Source organism: Carettochelys insculpta, chromosome 7, assembly GCF_033958435.1.
Source record: "Carettochelys insculpta isolate YL-2023 chromosome 7, ASM3395843v1, whole genome shotgun sequence".
Lineage (NCBI taxonomy): Eukaryota > Metazoa > Chordata > Testudines > Carettochelyidae > Carettochelys > Carettochelys insculpta.
The window spans coordinates 26,159,557-26,181,914 of NC_134143.1; the positions used below are offsets into that span (position 1 = coordinate 26,159,557).

The 22,358-nt window shown below is 40.2% G+C and overlaps 1 protein-coding gene across 19 annotated transcripts in view; it reads left to right on the forward strand.

Annotated features, from left to right (window-relative positions):
• Window positions 1-22,358, forward strand: part of CABCOCO1 (ciliary associated calcium binding coiled-coil 1) — a 393,177-nt gene that overhangs the window by 265,522 nt on the left and 105,297 nt on the right. For 18 of the 19 annotated variants that reach the window (XR_012646277.1, XR_012646280.1, XR_012646279.1 and 15 more), the window contains exon 5: window positions 4,225-4,297. Coding sequence is in view for 14 of the 19 variants with exons in the window: in XM_075000159.1 (XP_074856260.1) it covers window positions 4,225-4,297 (73 nt within the window). In the remaining 5 variants the exon portion in view is untranslated. Of the gene's footprint in view, window positions 1-4,224; window positions 4,298-8,850; window positions 9,020-22,358 lie in introns of those variants that run through there. The other variant, XM_075000166.1, reaches the window with a different exon arrangement.

Here is a 22,358-nt window from a genome sequence, read left to right on the forward strand (position 1 = left end):
GTCACCTCTGCATGAAGGGTAGGGGAGATCAGTACACTAATGTCGGAACCACCATATATGACTTTTTACAAGGACGAAGTGGTCCTCTGCACCCACACTAAATTCCTCCCTAAAGTACTTACTGCTTTCCACTGCAACAAACCAGTATACTTACTCATTTTCTTCTCCACACTTCATACCAATGATAGGGACAGAACCATGCATACCCTCGACGTCCACCGTGCCTTGGCTTTCTACCTGCAGAGAACAAAGCCATTCTGGAAGATAAGGCAACTCTTCATCTCCTCAGCTGAAAGATCTCATGACATGCCTATCTCCAAACAGAGGCTGTCCAAACGGATCTCAGGCTGTATAAGTTTAATAAAGAACCTCTGGTTGGCATTCGTGCCCATTCCACACATGCAATGGCTGCTTCTACAGCCTGCCTCAGAGGTGTGTCCACTGAGGACATTTGCAGAGCAGCTACGTGGTTGTCTGCTCACACATTCACCCAGCATTATGCCATACAAATCTTTGCTGACTCTCAGACCGCATTTGGCCGATCTGTATTCTTATCAGCTGATGTTCACAATTCAAAAGACCCACTTCCATGCAATGATGCTGCTTTACAGTCACCTAAAGGTAGGGTGCCCAGAGGGACTCTCAAAGAAGGCAAGGTTAGTCACCCTGTGCAGTAACTGAAGTTCTTCAAGACGTTCTTGTGGGTGCTCCACCACCCATCTTCCTCCCCTCTGCTTCAGATTCTTTATTTGGCTTCTGAATCAGAGAAGAACTGAGGAGCTGGCTGCCCGCACATGCACAATAAGTGCTACAGGAGTCTTGTGCCTGTGTCCTGCGCATGTGCAAAGCCAGAACGGGACACTGCTACCTACAAATGTATGGTCAGTGGGCACAGAGGGACTGATGCACCTAAGGTGAAGCACCCCCAGGACAACATCTTGACAAACTCCAGTTACTGTACAGGGTGAGTAACCTCTCCGTCTCTCTCTTGAGTGGTAATAGCTAATTCAGTCCCCATCATTTTGTAGGTATATTTGGGGCTATGTTTTCTAGTATGCATTATTTTGCATTTATCAACATTAAAATTCATTAGTCATTTTGTTGCCTGGTCACCTAGTTTTGTGAGAGCCTTTTGAAGCTTTTCATAGTCTACTTTGGACTTATCTTGAGGAGTTTAGTGTCTGCAAATTTTGCCACCTTACTCTCTCTCCCTTTTTCCAGATCATTTATTAGTATGGTCATTAGAACTGGTCGCTCGATGGACCCTCACGTGACACCACTAGTTACTCCTCTCCAATTTGAAAACTGACAACTTATTTCTACCCTTTGTTGCCTTTCTTTTATCAATTCATGAGAGAAGCTTCCTTCTTATCTTATGACCGTTTACTTTGCTTAAGAGCCTTTGGTGAGAGACCTTGTCAAAGTGTTTCTGGAAATCTAAGTATGCTGTATCCACTGGATCCATCCTGTCCACATTCTTGTTAACCCCTCAGAGAATTCTAGTGGATTGGTGAGGCGTGATTTCCCTTCACAGAAACCATTTCCCCCAACAATTTGTTTGTTCATCCATGTTTGACAATTCTGTTCTTTACTATAGTTTCAACAAATTTGCCTAATATTGACGTTAAACTTGCCAGTCTGCAATTAGCAGCATCACCCTTTGAGTCCTTTTAAAGAATAGGCATCACATTATCCATCTTTCAGTTATTCGGTACGGCAGATGATTCAAAGAATAGTTTACAAACCACAATTAGTAATTCCACTGTGTGGCAGATGGCTTTCTGTAGGCTGCAGGAGCCTGCTAGAAGGCAGGTATGCTGGGTGGTGGCCTAGTGCTTTCCTGTTCCCTGAGTGAGCCTAGTTAGGGCAGGCAGCTGGGGCCTCATTAGGAATCAGCCACAGCTGAGTCTAATCAGCACTCACGGTCAGCTGAGGCCCTGGACTCCCTATAGAAGGCTCCCTGCCTGGTAGCAGGGTGGAAGTTTTTGGAAGGTGTAACAGACAGAAAGCAGAGCAGAGCAGGAAAGGAAAGGAGCAGAGCGAGATGGTACCACGGCGAAGCGGTAGGTGAAGTGGCCCAGGGTGAGAGTGCTGTATTGAGGCAGGGGTGAAGGCCCTGCCAGCTGCCTCTTGTCCTCATAGGGACCCTGGCTTGGAGTCCAGGGTAGTGGGCAGGTCTGGACTCTCCCTACCCTTTCCCAGAGGGTTAATCCACTGGAACAGGCAAGGGCCTGCAAATGGACTGGCTTTATCCTCCCCATTCTGGACTTGCCTATGATGAGGATGGCTCGCTAAGCAAAGACACCTGCCTCTGGAAGGACCTGAGCAGATGAGTCTCCGTGAGTCTTTGAGGCACAACAGAGAACCTCCAGGAAGTGCAGGGACCCACAGAGGTTGACGGGAAATTGTCACAACAGTTTAAAATTTGAGTTCTTTCAGAAACCCTGGGTGAATGCCATCTGGTCCTGGTGACTTATTACTGTTTCATTTGTCAATTTGTTTGAAAACCTCCTTTAATTCCTCAGATTTTTCACCTAACAAGAATGAGTCAGGTTTGGCAATATTTCTGAGATCCTCTGCGCTGTTCCCTGTCAGCTGAGCAATTGGGCAGAGACCCAGGAGATATGCAGGTGCCTCCCAGCTGATTAGCAGAGTGCCTGAAGCTGGTAGCATGTGTTTCTACTGTTGTGCACATCCATACATGCCTTGGTGCACATAACAAAATGTATGTTGCCCATGGGTGGAAAAATTAGAGGGAAAAATGATTCTCAGCCATGAAGACTGATGCAAATAATTCATTTAGTTTCTCTTCAGTGACCTTATTGTTGCTGAGTCCTCCTTTAGCATCTTGATCATCCAGTGGCTGTTTAGCAGGCTTCTTATATCTAATGTACTTTAAATAAAGCCTGTGTGAGAGAGACACAAGGTATTAACAATTGAGAGGTGGCCTTAGGAAACTCTCTTTACTAACTTCTTCATTTCTGTCTCAGAAATGGGGTGGGAAAGCGAGATGCTACATGGTAATTTGTGCCCTAGCACAAAGTGATAGCTTCCTTAGTACTTGCTAGACAATTGTACTTTTAAGGGTACACAATAAACAAAGATTCTGAATGTGAGAGAGTTCACCTTTGATTAAACAAGCACTATGTCTTCCACCATATTTAGGAATGGAGCAATGAAAATTATTTATAATGTGAAGTGAATTAATATATTAAGGACAATGAATATTTAAATATTTTAGTCCAATGTGAAAGTCTCTTTCAGGTTACTTTTTGTTGTAATACTCAAAACTGCACCATCAATCACTGGTCTCTATGACTATGTCAGCTAAATTAATATTATTGATGTGCTGTGTTCTCCTGTTGCTTAGGGGAAACAAACCAAAAGAAAAAGGTAAGAAATTACCCTTTCATGTATTCTAACACAAAAGAAAAGAGCCTTACTTTTTACTCAGTTTTGCTTACTATATGTGTTAATTAAATATAAGGTAAGTTTTAGTCTAGTGAAATATTTATCTTGGAGTTCAAAATGCATTTCTAATCTGAAAAGTGGCAGTAGAAAGATGGTCTCAGAGAGTAGCCATGTTAGTTTGTAGCTTCACAAATAACAAGCCATCCCGTAGCAGCTTAGAAACTAACAAATTTATTAAGTCATGAGATTTTGTGGGTATGACCTACTTCTTTCATCTGAAGAAGTGCGTCTTACTCAAGAAAGCTCATAACTGATAGTCTCTAAGGTGCTGCAGGACTCCTTGTTAATGTAAAAATGGCTTCATGTGCTTTCATCTTTGTTGCTCTCAGGTTTTCTGGGTCAGAGTTTCTCAGTATACTGCTAGCCTGGGATCTGAAAGTCCAGTTGACTTGGTTTCCTGCTCCCGTACCATCATCAATAATGAAGATCCATAAGGCCAAATTATGCCTTTCTAACAATTAAGTTTGAGTCATTTTTCAGAGAACATTAAGCCCCAACACACAATTTCACAGGGTTAGGGTTGATATAATCTGAAGTGCTGTATTGAGTGTATAATAGCTGTTTGATATGAATCTTGTAATATATGAAATGGCTTACGTATTGTAGCTAGAATTACAATTCATCAAGCATCTCTTCTTACCAATGCTGAAGTATCAGGCATCTGACCTATAGCATAATTCCTAGAGTAACAAACATATTTAAAATATTTTCTTTCTAAAAATACGTGGCTATGTTGTCTTTTGTTTTTTTCAGCTTATTTCAACACTATAAACTGTATGAATATCTTTTCTATAATCCCAGGGAAGAACTTGTAATAGGCAGTGAGGTAAGTACTTTATATGAATAGCAATGATTACACAGAATTATTTGATGCATGACCTGTGACATCTGTTTATAAAGTTCAAAGCACCTTTGTCAAAATTGCTTAATTTCTAACAATAGGGAGCACATGATTGAAAGGTAGGTAAAGTGATATATGACCCCAAAAAGAGTTATGGGTTTAGACCAGCGGTTCCCAAACTTTTCCAGATGGGGACCCATTTTGACAATTCAGGAAGACTTGGTGACCCAAGGCAATTCAAAAACGGGGGTGGAGGGAGCAATGCTGTAACTAGCTAATTTTGCATCTGAGTCAAGAATATAAAATTGTGCCCCCTCATGTTTATATATTTATAGTAGTTATTTCATAGAAAAGGGGAAAATACAACAATAAAATAACATGTTTATTACTATTTTATTATTATACTTGATTTGAGTTGTGGTAGGGGAACGACCCTCATCCCCAAACCAATCCCCCCAGACATTCACCATTTCCTCAGCTTAAACCTCACACTCAGAAGCTGGAGGGGCTGAGGGGGAGTCACACTGAGGGGCTGGGGAGTCACACAGTGGCTGAGAGGGTTGCACTTGGGCTGGGAGGGTCACACTCAGAGGCTGGAGGGAGATACAAAGAATGAAAACTGACAAATCAGCTACATAGAACAGAAGGGAAAAGGGTGATGGGGGTGCAAAATTACTGCACTTTAAATCAGTAATCAAAATAAAAGAAGAGCACATACAGTAACTCCTTGATGACCACAGTTCTAGTATACCTAGGCCCGTTATTAATGGCAGCTGTCAACAGATAGATACTTACATTAATTATATAGGAACATTTTAATTAGACATGTAAGACACTCAGGTAGCAATGGGTATGTGTGGTATTAAACTTTGTCATATATATATCTTAAATTTTATACATGTGTTTGGACACATTGACCACAAATGTACTGATTCAAGATTTAGACTGGAATCCAATGTTCAGGTTCAGTTCCCTAAACATATGTGTTTGTTTCTGCTTGATTCTACTAAATAAGGATATATTTCACAATTGATTGAACAGGTTTTATGCTTTTATTTTATGAGAGGCGACAATCAGTTGCTTTGCTAAAAAAGTTGAATTTTAGCTTATAAATATTAAGGACAATTATTTACTATTTTTCCTTTACACTTGAAGATTGCAGTTTGTGTTACAAACTGGTATTATCAAATTTCTTCCATGTTTCTTCTGACTGGCTTAATAAAGCATATGAAAGCTCTGTTTCTAGAAGCTTTCCTTAAGATTATAGAGAGTACTACATTTTATCTGGAAAAGTGCATCAGGCCATGTGATCATTCACTGATTGAAGTGAATTCTGGCTCCACTGATGTCATTAGAACAACTGCCATTAACTTCAGTGGGCTCAGGATTTCACCCTTAGGCTTCATGTTTTATTTTTTCCACTGTTAGTTAATCATGTGAAGGATTGACTAACACTTGATTATTGGCAAAATTATTTTTAAAAAGTGAAGCTTCAGTTAAGAAATCGTTTCACCCACACGTTTTGTAATTTATTGGGTATATTATATTTTAGTATATGATAAATTAATTGAAAATCTTTTAAAATTATTTTTATGTAAAGCTCGTTTCTGAATAGCTACAATCAATTTTCTGTGTCAGAATGCAGTTATTCACTAATGTAAGAGTGGATAAATGTCAACTACACCAACGTCTACTAGCCAAAATGACACCATCTTCATTATTAATCATTTGGTGCAGTAGGGATAAAAACATTGGAAGAGAACACTGTCAGGAATGAATGTCACCCAATTTGTCTTGGCATTTATCTAGCATCAGAACACAATTATCCTATGACACTCCAATCCCTCTTTGAAACAAACTTGTGGTTTGAAACATGTCAATGGCAATCTTTCATGGTAATAAATCTAATCTACAAAAATTCCACCATAACAAAAATTCACACCAGTTTTGAACTTGGACCTTCCTCTGGCCATCTGGTGTATTATGCACCTGCCTGCCTGCCCGTTTTAGACTATCAGGCCCTGTGGCAACAATTATGCTAGCTACTCTGTATTATACAGCTCTGACCACATTTTAGTGCTTAATAAATATTCATAGTTTATACATTGTTTTGTTTGCTTTGTTACATTCACGCTAATACACTATAATTCAATTGTTTCCTGCTATTCAATCAAGTAATTTTCTCTAAATGTAAACGTCTAAGTTTTCATGTACACATGCCCTGTGATTAGAATCTGGCCCAATGTAGGTCTCTGCTTTCAAAGTGATTTCATTTCCAGATTTTATCTGGAAAACAAAGCATTACCTAAAATGCACATTTTAATTTTAATTACTTCAGGTTGAATCTCTCTCGTCCAGTACTCTCTCGCCCGGCAACATACATGATCCGACATGATTTTAGTTAGCTGAATGACCACTTATTATGGGTGTGGCCAACTTTCTGTGGTCCCATAACATACGTTTGTAGCCACTGGTCCTGGCTCTCAGTGTTTTGTGCTGTTATTTAGCTCTAATTTACCCCCTACGTGTCTTCAAAGAGCCCAGTAAGCAGTGGAAGTAAAGGTAATGCTGCTAGATAAATACTGACCTCCCGGGGTTCAGCAAATTTTCTCAATCAGCAATGGTCAGGTCCTGAGGGTGCTGGATTAGAGGAATTCAACCTGCTTAGTACAAAAATCTTGTTTCTAAATTCTTCCTGTACTTTCTTTCCATCCCTGCTGTAATCTTTTTGCCTTCACTGCCCTATTGAAGAGAGCCCTTAAAGGAACAACACACCTTTTCTTTAAAATAGCTGGAAAAATGAGCTTCCCTTGCTTTACTTCTGACTGTTTGATGAACTAGTTTTAAGAGAACCCTCTACCAAAATCAGCACCTTAATAAAATTTAAAATCCTTTGTTTTGCCTAATAATCTTTAAAAACATACTAATATAAAATGTTGAAATTTCATAAACATGTTTATAGTTATGGAGATCACATAATAAGGTACGGTTCTTTTTTTGTAAAAGCAGTGAACTTTGTTATGAACAAACTAAACCACTCTGATTAATTTAAAATAATAGCTTTGTTTCAGTGCATTAAATATGTTATAATTGGGAATGTTTATTTTATGAAGCCTTTAGAATACTCATAAAATAAAAAATCAGTTTAGAAATACTGATTAAGAAAATATAAAACCGAGAATGCTACGTTATATATTCCACAATTTTTAAGGTTGTATTCAGCAGGACAGCTGACTTGCCCTTACTACACAGTTTTTGCAAACTTCAGAGTATATTTAAAAAAAGGATCACTGATATTTTTATTCCTAAATTAGTGCTTTAAATTAAGTACCTTTTGCATGTCCAGTTTTCACAATCTGGCATGCAATGGAAAACATGCTTCATTTTCTCCAGAAAGAAATTGTAGAAAATTGGTTTGTTTCTTTTTGTTTTTTCCCAAACGTTATTTGTTTCATTTGTGTTCAGGGATTTGTCTGGAAGGGTCTGAGCAGAGAACGGGAGGAAAGAGAAGAGGGAGACTGCGGGGAGAGAGTGGGGACTGGGCCTGGGGCAGAGCGGGATTGGAGTATGGGTGAGGCCACAGGCTGGGGGTCTTGCCTCCCTAATTAGTAGCCTAACACATCACCCATGTCTACATGCATAGTCGTTCCTCAGGTCGTAGTACCGCTAACAAGAGCCCCGCTCAAAGCTCATCCCTCACAGAAGATGTATAAGCCTTCCTGGTAGAGGTGCCCCATACCAGTGCTCAGTAACGAACTCTTTCTCCAACAGTGCTGTCACTGATATCTGCCGGAGAGCTCATTAGTATCTAGTCTGAGCTTTAGTTTGGTATTCGGGGCTAAAACAGTTTTCTTACTAAACAGCTGTGACAAATGCAGAAACAGAAAAGCAGTCTCACGGTGTCCCATCCACATAACTGCTCTGCTCAAAATGGTGGAATCACTAAAACGTATGCACCACTGCCCTCAAAGGGGTAGGATTGGCTGGTTTAATTTTGTTTTATAAGCCCTCTGTTGCTAATAGATGATTGAAATCTTCTTTTAGCTTAAGTGGGAAGGGCTTGTTGTCCTATAGCTAAAATATCCAGGTTCTCTCCTTAAGAGCTGCTGCAAGGTTGTGAATGGTGGTGGTGGGTACAATGATGATAACTATTACATGGCTAGAGGATTATGGATTAGTTACTGTTATCTGCATTGTATAAATGCAGAACTTCAGGGAAATCAGATAAGTGGTTTGCTTCAGATCACATAGCATGTCAGAGCTGGGAATTGTACCCATATCTCTTGATAAAAGTCTAACCTGTTACCCACAACACATGCTTCCTCCAAACATACATTGTTACAACAAATGAGAACTGGGAGAATTTTATAACAGAAATGCCTTTAGGAAATGTACTTTCCAGAAGAATCTTGGAGCAGTGGGTTATAGGACTAGTGTAGATAATTGTATTTCTGATCATTCATTGCAATTGCATCAATCCATACCTTTAAATTGCTCTACTCTTTGGAGCAATAGATGACATCTGGTACCTCCTTCAGATGCTGTGTACTGTCATTGGCCATGACCCAAACTCAGAAGCCCCCTCCCATTGGAGAGCACGGCTCTGGAGTCACCTAAAGTGGAGCATCCACATGGACAGCAATCAAAGAAGAGAAGATTACTCAGTGTGTGTGCAGTAATTCAGGTTCTTCAAGATGTGGGAGCTCTGCTGTCCTCGTGCCTTTCCTCTACTTGGAGTTTCTTAATCAGTCTACGCAGTAAGAAGGATCAGATTGTGGGTTGGTCACACACAATCGGTGACTGCCTGGAACAGCACGAGGCGGGGACCGTGCATGTTTGACTCAACCAGGCACTGCTACCGAAAGCCTACATCTGAGAGAGTGCAGAAGCACATGGACACCTAAAGTGGAGCACCCTCAGGGACATACATCTCAAAGAACCTCAGTTTCTGCACAAGGAGAGTAACCATCTCTATTCATATGTGATCAATGATCATGCCAATTGCCATAATTTCAGTTACATAACTGTGACTCATAAATAATGGTTTGGCGTGGTCTGACTCATATAGTGTAGTGTAGTTTTATGAAAATAGTGTTGTAGAACCAACACTATAAAGGGCAGCCTGCATTTGGTAGGCTATTTAAAAACATTAGTTATAATGTTTTTGTTCTATATTTTCACTTCAGCAAAAGTGTTTTGAATATTATTGTCTGAGGTTCTTATGGTGTATGAGAATAAAAGGTCAAAACGGAGAAAGAGAGATGAACGGTATGTTTGTTAAGGTAATAAAACTCACAACAAGCATCTAACCAAGCCTGGTGACTTTAACTTGCCTTTTCAGTTATCAAGCCTATTATTTCTCCTTCACTCCAGTTCTACAAAGACCGAACAGTTAGAGATATATGTTTTGTTGCACATGACAGTATAAAAATTAGAGGGATGAAAAGGTGCAGGCTAGTCGTGTAAATCCCTGATTTTTTTTTTTTTTAACATGTATATGGATGTTTCCCTTATAAACAGCATTCTTGTTGTAGAGTAGCTTTTTCTTTGATGTAGAAAGAGGCTCCAATAAAAAAAAATGGATCAAATCCTTGGCTTAGGCAAATCAGCATAACTGCACTGCTGTTAGTGAACCACATTTTATAGGCCTCTTTCTTCTGATCCCGCTGAGGGATACCGAAAGAAACTACATCAATATCAAAATTGTAGCGCTATGAATTTTCTGGACCTTATATTTAAAATAGTTAACCATATAAATATGGCATTAATCTATATGTACAATAGTATACACAATATGACATTGTCATTGTCTCCATTAGTTTCTGCATGTACAAATATGTGTGATTGCTACATGAATTACTTAACAAGTAAGTTTTCCAGTTCTGCAGTGAGCTGCTGTGGGGCAGATTGTTGTATCCTAATAAACTCATTGTAGGATCAGAGTTTAGGTGTGCAAATACAAAACTAAAAAGTGTGAACTAACCTAGCGCTTTCAATGTCAAGATGATTTCCAGTAAGGTATTGTTTTCTCCCTGCATAGTCTGGAGATTTCACTATCTGATTTGTGATTTAATGTACTTGTATTAGTCTGCGTACTCAAAGAGAGCAAGTGGAGCACAGACTAAATTTGATGTATAGGAATTCAGTGGAGCAATTCCCTTTAATATATGTCAGATTTCATAACATATTTAAATTAATATATAAATTTCATAAAAGTTTTTATTTTCTGTTTCTGTGTTTATTACAGAATGAGATATTACAGCATGTCTTGTAATATTTTTCCACAACATTTACAAATTATACTTCACACAGTACATGTTTTTGCTGCTCTCCAGAGTGTATATTTGGGTGAAATGAGTTTAAAGTCTTCTGGGATGCTGTCTGCTTTGAAACATACCTTAATAAAAATAATGTGGTTGGTAAATCTAGCTTTGTTTTTAGTTGCTCTAGCCAGTAAGATTGACCAATCTGCTATTTTATGGTTCAGATAACTATCTAAGTTTCACTTCCTGAAGTAGTACTGTACAGTATAATTTAAGATTACATTTAACGGCAGTGCACATTCAATGTCATGCTATGCTGTGTATTAGTCACTAGGTATCACCCAGTACAGTTAGAGTTCCAGAATAATTTCCATTATAATGTTCTATTTCTATGTGCTCCTAGCCTGCAGAAACATTAAGCTTTTGTGGCTGAATTTGTCTAAATTTGCTTTTCTATCTAAATGTGTGATTTTGTTTTTCTTTTTGTTGTTTGAAGTTTGAACAGTATCTTTTCTGTTTGTGCTTGGGTGTGGGAGGGGAGGATGGAGAAGGGAAAGTGAATTTGCTTTTTATATTATAAAAACTACTAAAACTTCATTAGAGTACTGTCAAAGAGCTGAAGTTTGAAACGTGATATTAACATAATCATCATAAAAATAGTGCCTCTTGATGTGAAAAAATGGTTTTGATTAATGAATTCTGTCCTTCTGAACTGAACATGGGCACACATTTACACACTAACCAAGTTTATTAGAAAAATTCCTTGAGCACATAGGCTACTTCTGCACTGCCTCACAGTTGGGAATGCAGAGATTTGAACAGTAGTGCACACTAGAGTTTTGCACTATAATTCCACTGTGTGGATGAAACGGTTCCCCTAGTTTGCGTTAATGGAGTCCACTTCGCGCAAGACTACAGTGCACGGTAGTTTGCATACGAGGAAGGTACAGCAAAGCACTTGGAAGCACACTGCTAGTCACACTCCTGGAGTCTGAACTACTGGACAGCGTGATCGGCCCTTAGGTTCACTCTTAGAAACACACTGACTAGTTAAATACACACTTTTCAGAGCTTGCTGTCTTCAAATGTTCATGCCTTTAGTTGGCTTTATCTTGAAGGTATCACTTTGGCCAAAACATCAAAGCAAATTCAAGAGTACATTCAGTAGTTTTACTGTACGACTATCATTGTTTAACGCTGGAAGGTTGCACTTTGTAGCTTGTGTAAACCAAGGTTATTGTATGTTCTGTGTGTCCTTGCATCACTCCACTCTCCAGTGCAGGCACCATTTGCCACCTGCCTCCTCCTTTTTTTCCAGGTGTTCTCTGCAATTCCGGAGTCCCATATCAGGGTTTCCTTTCCAGTACCGTCAGCTCAGCATGTACACCCATCCCACATTCCCACTAGCTCTCCATTTCCTTCCGTGGAAGGATCTGTGTGTGCTGCTCTACCTCTCTTACCTCCCATATATGGGTTCTGGGTACCCCACCTCCTTTACTCTTGCCAGTTTCCTCCAGTCTCTTCTCACCAGAATGTTCTGTGTTTCCTCTTCACCCTGGCAAGGGATCTGTGTGCATCCCATTCCCCATTTCCCCACCATTCCCTCCTTCTTCCCATATCAGGATCTCCTAATCCCTCCCACACCAGGGGGTACTAATTGCCTCATTCCCTCTTTCTCTGCTATGCCAAGGGTTCTGTGTTCCCCTGCCTACAGCTCTATGGGGCCCCATTCACCCATGGCAAGGGTTCTTTGTGCCCCCTCCCCCTGTTCCAGGGCCTCCCATTCTCCCTCACCCACATGCTGGGGCCTTGCACACACACACCCTTCCCCCTTCTCACAATTTCCTCTTCTCTGCCCCACCTCCATGGTAGAGAAATCATCAATGCATCAGCATGTAAACTCTGTTGGAAGAATCAGCAATTAATACAAGGGTAGTGTTGTGATGTAAGTTGTAAATGGCTGCCATCAACTGGTTCACTGATCTATAGATAATTGCAGAGGTTCATGAAGCAGTTGCTGTGTTCTAGAGCTAGCAGGTCTTCATGTGTCCATTGCCATCCTTCCAGTTTTTTAATTTTTCTCCAAGTGTATATTGATTCTGGCCATTGATACCCAAAACATTCTCTGAAATTTTGGAATTCATCAAATTCTGCAATATTGAGTTACTTGACAGAGAAATGCTATTGAGTGCAAGTCCTTCACAGGTTTGGTCAAACAGCAAGCTCTACATTAGGCCTTTAACATATGAGGGATGTTTCTGGTGGTGTATTACAGAAGTGTAGTAATAAAAATAAGGTTCAATTAGTGAAGTAAGCAGTGAAGAGATTACACTCTTTGGTTCCACAAAAAGTGACTTGAGAGCTTGGATCTGTCTTGAGGTGTGATGTTGGCAATGACTGAAGACATCTTAGAGAACTTGGGTCTGTCCTTTCAAGTTGAATATAGAGGATAAAAGCATAGCATGCTTATTTAGTTATGTATATTGATTTTAAATAAATACTTTTGTTAAGCATATATTATTTATATTCATAGACTTTAAGGTCAGAAGAGACTATCATGATCTTCTAGTCTGACCTCCTACACAGTAGACCCCTCTCTCTGCACGGACTTAACTTACGTGTTTTTATATTAACACGAGTTGAGTCTGGGGGGACCCTACTTTCTTTTGCCCTGCCTCACTGCTTACCCCTGCGCTGCTGGCCAGCTCAGGGGCTCCTTTGGAGGCAGCTCTTGCCTTTTGGCTTCCCAGTGCTGCAACATGGGGTGGGTGGAGAGGGGCGGGCATGGCCAAGCCATGCTGCAGGTGCTGCCCAGGGCTCCAGCACCATGGCTGGAGCAGCCACTGCCCAAGCAGCCCTGGGGCCAACCTACACGGCAGCTGCGGGGTGGCAGGGGTACCATGGCTGCTTTGCATGGCCAGTGGCTGGAGCAAAAGGCACCTGGCCCCCTCCCATCCACAGAGGGAGCTGGAGCCGCCAGCTGGAGCAGAGGCTCCAGCTATCTGCTTCCCGCAGCCAGGTGAATACTGGGGATGTCCTCACCCCCCATTTACGCAAAATTTGCTTTACACAGAGGTTGCCCATGGCACAACCTTCAGTTAAACTGGGGGTTTACTGCTCTCTGCAAGCCACAGAACCTCACCCATCTATTCACCTACACCTAATACCCACTGACTCGTAACCTCTGGCTGAGTTACTGAAGTTCTCAAACCACAATTTAAAGAGTTCAGGTTACAGAAAAGCCACCATTTGTAGTCTCCTCATTAACCAGTTCTTTATACATCTTTAATTCTCATATTAATCCCCATTTTCTCCTAGTTCTGCATGGGAAATTATGTCAAATGCTTTACTGAAATCCAGGTAGATCATCTGCAATTCCTCCGTCAAAAAAATAACAATTAAAAAAAAAAATCAATGACCACCTCAAGAAAGGAGCTCACATTAGTCAGGCATGATCTACTTTTTGAAAACCAGGTTGTATTTTATCTCATTTACCATTCGCCTCTATGCCCTGGACTACTTTATCTTTCAAATTTTCATTCCACGACCTTTGCATATACTTCAGGTCAAACACCTTTAATTTCTCAGATCATCCCACCATTTCTAAAAAATAGAAACCATATTAGCAATTCTTTAGTCATAAGACGTGATCCCAGAGTCTACGTGTTCGATAAAATCTCTGCTGTTGGGCTTGCAATTTTGTGTGTCGTGGTGAGGCAGAGTGGCCTTCCTTTGAGCCTGATGGGAGGAACTTACCCCACGCAGAGTCACAGTCTGGCCTCTTTCGCCAGAAGCAGAATGGCAGGAAAAGTAATGGAAGAGGCAAGCCCTCCAGATCATTTGGGACAGAGATAGGAAAGGCTACAGAAGTCTAGACCAGGGACTGAGCAGTGCAGCACCCTGTTGCAGGTGGAGATGCACTGTAGAGAGGAGTTGATGGGGCTGCCATCTGCCATTTATCCTGAGGAGACTGAGGGCTCATGGAGTATGGAGACCTGCTAAGGATCACTGGTAGGAAATAGCCAGTGGGAACCAGACATTTAGTCTGGTTGTGCTGCTGGGAAATGAGGTTAGCCTATTTTGGTGACTTCCTCTTTGAACCTGCTGGTGGGACCACCCAATACTGTGGACTGGGGCCTGGTGGAGTAGGGTGGATGCAAGTCTTCTGACTATCCACCCTACCCCTAGGGAGGTGGCCTGTTCACTTTAGACACATGCCCTGTTTGTGACTTTCCCCAGCCAGGAGACTGTTGGTCTCTAGTCTGTGAAGGCTGTCTGCTTCAGCCTGAAGGGTGGAGCTGAACACTGCCTGCTGCTCTGTGACACCCACAGTCTCAGAGCCCCAGACTGCATTAATTGTTGTCTGCTGCAGCCACAAGGCTTGGCCTAGAGACCGTGCTGTGTTGCCTTGACCAGAGGGCCAGAGCCCTCACCCTTGTGGGATAAGTTGGTTGCTGTTTGATGAAGTGAGGTAGAGTGGCCTCCATCTGAGCCTGATGAGGAAGGTTGACCACAGAACCACTGTATTCTTGGACAGAGATGTTGTGGGGCCTCACTTTAATCCCATTAAGCTGTTTGAGTTGACTTACACCTCAGGCGAGGTAATTTTTTACTTGTTTTTCAGGACTTCCTCTAGTATATTCAACATACAGTTAGAGAGCGAGAGCACCAGATGCTTATGTTTCTGTGTAAGACCACTGCAACTGTCTTAAAATTCACTGAGATTTGAGAGTAGAATTTGTAAAAGCACTCGTCATTGACCTAACATTGCTCCCTTGAAAGTGAATAGCAGTCCAGTGACTTCACTAGAATTGCAGGACCAATGCTGAGCATTTTTGGAAATTCTAACTTTAGAGAATGATTAAGGATGCTTTTAAAATGTATGTAATATATGTAAAAACATATTAAGTTTACATAGTGGTCCCAAGGATATAACTGAAGTTTGGGGTCCCTGAGGATATTTCAGGTAGGAGGAGACAGTCAAGTATTTCCTTGAGGAATCTTGTTTATTTTCAAGGAGCATTCAAGGCCAGTGTCTCTGAACAGAATCAAATAGCAGGAAATAACTTCTTTTGCTCACAGTATCAGTCTCTCTTTTCATTCTGCTCCCTGATCCAAAGATTTCTCCCCAAGTACCTTCCAGAGACACCATGCTTTCAGCTGCTCCTACAGGCTGTCTGTGTTTTTACTCTGTATCTCCCATTATTTTCCTGTTTTGCATTCCTGCAAGTCTCCTCCCTCTGCCTCACACTCGTTGACATATACACATCTGATTACAACACAGATTTGACCTCTCCACTCACATGTTGCTAATTTATGGGTATCTGTGTTTTAGGTGTGCCCCTTCAGTGTTTCTTAAAACTATCTTAAGCAAAGGGGATATTCGTACATCAGTTGTAATGGTTTTAACTCAGCCTATATCCAGGTCTCATCCAGCCTGTAAGAATACTTTTTATGCCAGTCTGTGTCATGTGTAACAAGCTGTAAAAGGGAAGATGGAAGCAAGACACAGACTAATTTACTAAGGGTTTGCTAGTTTACTTACAAGTTCCTGAACACCCTGATTCTAACCTTCAGGCTGTATGGTATCCAGTGTGATATCACTTGGCAGTTACAATTTATTCTGCAAGGGCAAATGTGCACATTGCAAAAATCACCACCACAGTTGTTGCTAATTGGCAATTAGACCCAGCCAATCATTGCATAAAAAGATCCTTGAACATTTGTTGTAATGGAAATCATTAATTTCCTTAACTGTTTTGTGACCCTCTGTATATCAGCTTTTCCTTCAAATTTATGCAACAAAAATTGCATTCACAAAAATATTTCTGGAATGGGAAAATGTTACTCATGTAACTATCCATGTTGACACGGTCATCTTGAAATCTCATTGTGAGTTTGTTGTGACTAAAAAGCTTGACCTGTTTCACTTTAGTTAAAACAATATTGTCTTAACTATGAATAGCTTTTGGCCTGTGATTGTATTTTTGTTTCTAACAACCTTTACCCCTATTGTTAGGAAGAGTCAACAGATTCTCCATATTTAAAGTACTAACAGAGTCTTGGTAATAAAGATCTCTCTTGCTACCTCCTTACAATTCTCTAAAAAGTTTAGTATGTCCTCTAAATTTCACATTAATCTTTGACATTTTGTCATTTGTAACAATGAACGTTATCTCTACCTAGCATTGCATTTATAGACTTTGGGCATTTAATTGATATAATGCTATGTGGACTATCTGTTGTTCATAAACTAATCAAAAAACTCAATGTTACTTAAATATTTGTCACACTTGAATTTTGGATGCTATGTTAAATTGACATGCACAGTAACTCGTATTTTCCATTTAATGAACATTAGCAGAAAAAATTTAAATATTAATACAAAGATAATAAACACAATAGGACATAGAATATTAATGTGAACCATTAATTGACACATCTTATAAATAAAGAGCCATCACAGTTAAACAGTTGAGGTCTGTTAACAATCTAGAACTATTTTGATAAGTCATAAGCTCACAAAGTAAAATATAAAAAAACAATGGAAACTTTCTGCGGTGCAAGAAGGCTAAACTTCAGTTAATGTTTAAAATTTCTCTTTGGACTTTAGAGGGTTAACTTACTCTTTCTTTCACTAGGGAGATGAATTTTATAAATAAGGCAGAGGGCTCTGAACTTGAGATGACTTTTCCTGTTTTTGTTATAATTTGTGTATTCTGTGTGTGAAGAGGGCATTTTTGGTGATGTTCTAATAATGAACTTTTCAAATTATTTCATGCAATTTTTCTTAGAGGGGGAAAGCTCATTGTCTCATTCAACGTAACTGATATTTTAACTAAGCTTAAAAATGGGAAATCTTTGTAATGGATTGCACTTTTTAAGATTTACAGATATGTAGACTTTTTAAAGGTCTAGATATGTGCAGTACAAGCTTTATTATCCAGCATGTTTGAGCTGGGGCTGGCAGCTGGCTGGCTGGCTTCACCCCCTCTAGTAGAACAATAAGCATCCATCCCTGCTCCACTGGCTGCTGCTGGGAAGGTGGTCTGCTCTGCCAGCCACACAGCATGCCAGTTAATGGAATGTGCCGGTTATCCAGATGCCAGATAACTGGGTTTTTAGTGTATGTGGACAATTACAAAAGCAACTGCTTTATGTGGCATTTGGAATCTCAGATATTTCCTGTGTTTTAACTAAATTATTCAACCTGCAGAAATATGCCTGTGCAAGGTTGTTTTATGCACCATTTGAGTCGCACTTAACTATTTAAAGTACATGATTTAAAATTAGGAAACAAATAGTGCATAATTTTTGTATAAACCATCTACATGGGAAAGAATTTCACCAATGGTGTACAGTCAAAGGCTCCATGTACCAAAAGAGGGAGGCACATAATTCCAGATAGGCCTGGGCAGTCAGTGAAGTTGATGGTGGGGAAGAAGCTCCCCAGCCTGAGGCTCCAACTTGCTCCACCCCAGGCCCCAACCCCTCTCCATTTGTCTCCCTCTTCTCTTCCTTCTCCCTCCCTGCTCACCTGTTCCAGCCAAATCCCTGAAACCACATGTAGCAAATGAAATTCGAAAAAGAAAAAATCTTCTACAGTTTCTTCTTAAAGAAAATTGAACCTATTTTCCGCTGTATGACAGGCTATGAAGACTATATGTAGAAGGTCTCTAGTTAAAAACATTTTATTTGGCAGTCACATTTTTTGATATATACATTGAAGTTTGACAAAGATTTATTTGTGAAAACTTCATCTGTCCTTCTGAATAAACCTTAAATATTATGGGATACACCATGCACCTCTTCTGTTTTACATTTTATTAATCAATATTTCTAAAACAATGTCTAAGCCTTCACAAAGTAAATATTCCTGATTACTACGTATTTAACACACTAAAACAAAGACATTATTTTAAATTAATCAATCAGAGTGGTTTTTTGTGTTCATAACACAGCTCATTGCTTTAGAAAGAGGAACTCTAATTTATTTTGCATGATCTCCCTAGCTACAGACATGTTTATGAAATTTCAACATGTTTGTTAAATATGTCTCCAAAGATTTTAGGCATAACAAAAGGTTTTATATTTTATTAAGGGACTGATTTTTGCTAGAGGGTTCTTTTAAAACTAGTTCATCAAATAGTCAGCAGTAAACTATGGGAAACTCGTTTTTCCAGCTACGTGGAAGAAAATGGGTGTTGTCCCTCTAAGGTCTCCCTTCAACAGGAGGTGAAGTGAGAGAGATTACAGCAGAGATGTACAGAAAGGACAAAGACTTTTTGGAAGCAAGTTTTTATATGAAAATAATATGCCTAATTTAGATGAGTGATGCATAAAGAAGATGCACCTGTACCATTAATATGGAAGTTGACAGGCTGCCAAGGTGGGGAAAGTAATATATGTGAGTGCTCTGCCCTATGCATATCCCCAAACAGAGTGAGTAGCCAAGAAGAACATGAGATGTATTCCAAAGGAAGTGGAAGCAACCCAAAAGCAGATTTTTTTGATGGGAGGGAAAGAATAGAGTCCGGATTCTTATACTCTTTTCATTGTTGAAAAAAAATTATTTTTCAGGGTGGTAAACAGTTTTTCCAAGCTGAGGTTCATTTTGAAGCTACCAGGAAACCTACATAATTTAATCATATATATATAATTTTTGCTGTGTCCATCTGTCTGCCTACCTGGGCAAAGTTCTACCATGTTTCCCTCCCGCCCTGCACTGTGCCGGCTGCAGATCATCCCTGGGCTAGCATGGGGCCCAGCTCAGCATTCCAACAGACCCTCACACACTGTGCTAGCCCCTCCCCCACCCAGAGTGGGGCCCAGCTCAGCTCACCAACGGGACCCCCTGCACTGTGCCAGCCCCAGACCCTCCATCAGCCAGCATGGGGCCCAGTCACCCCTCCCCCAGCTACTGTGAGACCCGGCCCAGCTACAGAACAGACCCTCCTCCCGCAGCATGCCAGCTCCAGCCCTTTCCCCAGCCAGCAGGGGCCCAGTCCATACCCTTTACAACAGGTTTCTGTCTGGTACTTTCTTCCAGCTCACCTTCCACTTGCAAGTGGAGCTGCAACAGGGCCTCTAGTGTTAAGCGAGTATGTTGTGGAATATAGTGTTGTCAATTTTACAACACACATTTTAGGACCTGTATTTTTTTACACTTTTTATTTATATATGTATTGTCTTTCTGCGACATCGCAGTCTGTACATGTCAAGAATTTAACTGGCTTTTTGTTATGCCAAAAAGGCACTGCCTGCTATATGGCATGGTAGTGGGTCAAAGTTGTATTTGAATGTGGGTTGCAAATATAGCATGGGAATTTTTTGAACTACTCAGGGTAAGTTAATAGAATAATTTTTAAGCAATAAATATATGGATTACGCACTATTCTACTTCCAGTGAGGTAAGACAATCCAGCTTAGCTTTTAGGCTTTAGAAAGCATTCTGTGCTGAGTTTTGGATTTGCAAAAACTTCCAGCAGTGCTTCTGACACTGGGCAGTTGAAATCCAAGACTCTTTCATAGTCTTACAGGCTATGTCTACACTGCAGAGCTATTTTGGGATACCTAAATATCCCGAAATAGTTATTCGGCATCCAAGAAATGCACCTGTTGTTATTTTGAAATATTTTTCAAAATAATGGGCGTGCTATTTCAGCATTCCTGTACACCTCATTGCAGGAGGAGTAAGGGAGTAAGTAGGTAGGACCAATTGCTTATCTCATTTCGAGTTTAGAGCCATAGACTTTAAGCCATTTAATGCATTTTGTGCAGGGTTGGACATCATTGACGTGCACCATTGAAAATGTTCAGTCTCTATGCTCATTAGGCTTTGCCTGTTTAATAAAAAAGTTGGGAGAGCTGGTGTGAAAGGGTAATTTTGTAATTCTTATTATAGTTCTTTAAATATCTGGTTAAAATTCTCACAGTTTTTCTTAGAATTCCTTTAGTATTCATAATGTCCATTTATGATTTTAATCTTTGTCTATTACTCAGTCAGGCCTTTTAATGATCCTCCTTTGTTCTAACACACACATTTTGCTAGCTTTTGTATTCTCCATGAGTCAAGAATTGGTTGGAGGTTTGCCTTTGGAAAAATGCTAAATTATCTTCAATGATATAATTTCAAAGGAAGTATTTAAGGTAGTTTTACTTCAACTGATTCTTGTTAGTTAAGATGTATGTTAGTATTGTTCCAGCTCACCCAGGTTAAAAGGAACGGATAGCTGGAGGCTAGGTTGCTTTGTTGAAACTATTACCAGAGATACACTGTAGTGCCCTCGTGTGAGTTCTAAAAACATAATTATAATCCTGTCTGTTTGAGGAAAGGAACTATGAGGCAAATTCTGTTCACATTCCTCAGGAGACTAATTCCCAAAAAGATTTTTCTCCTTTTCTGCTGTATTTAGAAACAAAACACTGTGAATTACTCCTGAAATGTAAAATAATCCCCTTTTCTTTGGAGTCCTGAAATAGCAAAACCCAATGAGAGATAATAAAAACTGAATTAAAGTCTTATGTCTGCATTTCCTAGTTTCTGCTGGTGTAACTCAAATTTGTATTGCCATTAATGGTATTTTTATTGCCATATATTTAATAGACCTCTTTATTCTGATCAAACTTCAATTAAATGGGCAAGTAATAAAGGAAAAAGGGGAGTAATCAAATTACTAGACATAATTGGTCAACCCAAGTATTGCTAGAGCTGTGCAGGCCTGCTGACAGGGAGAAGCGGGAGTGCAAAGGGGCAACTGTCCTGTGATCTGGCAATACAAAAGGGCTGAGGACTCCTGGGACTCTCAGCAGCCGTGGCCTGTTGGAACTCTGGGCCCTTTAAATTACTGCCAGAGCGCCATGCACTCTAGGAAGCATTCAGGGCTGCAGAGGTTAGTGGGGTGTGCTGCAATCCTGGTCATGCTGAGGTCTAGCTGCCCAGTCCTGTGACTTCTGCCCCAGACCCTGCCATTACAGGGGTATGGTACAGCCTCCACACCTTGTGCAGGGTCCTGGTGTGGCTGTCAGCCCCGCTGGAGCTATATAGTGACGGGGGTGAAGATAAAACAGGGCTTTGGTGTCAGTCATAAAGCTTATAGCCTTTAAACCTGACAGTGAAAACCCATTGATACTTTAGCACATTTTTTCTGTGAATTTAAATTATGAATTATTTTATATATTGAATATCAGAGCAATGGAAAAATCATACACCATGGATAGACTATTAATTTCAAACACAGAGGACAGACATTAAACAAGCTTAGAAGTCTGACAGATGAAGAGATTTGTTGTTTGATTAGTGCAAAGCAAAACGAGAACTTGTCTTTTTTGTAGATTATTTTTCTCCTTCATAGTACAGTGAACTTTAAATAAACTAATACATATGAAACATACACAATCAAAAAATTAGTCTGGAATGATGCTGCTCATTTAGAGGAAAGGTTTCAGAAGGGCTGTACAAGAAATACAGTTCCTAAGACCTAGAATATCAAATATAATAAAATATATCAAGTACAATAAAATAGGGGAGACTGGATTGCTCAGGGAATTGATGTATTTACAGGTTGAATATTTCTAGTCCTGCACACACTGATCTGGCAATATTTGTAGTCCAGCATGATTTTAGTTAGATACCCTCTTGTCATGAGTAAGGCCAAGTTTCCTGCGGTCCCATAAAGTTTGCTTATAGCCACGAGTCCTGGCTCATGGTGCGGCTATTTAGCTGTAATGTGCTGATGGTCTCCCAAGAGCCCAGTAAGCAGTGGAAGAATTGGTAATGCTAC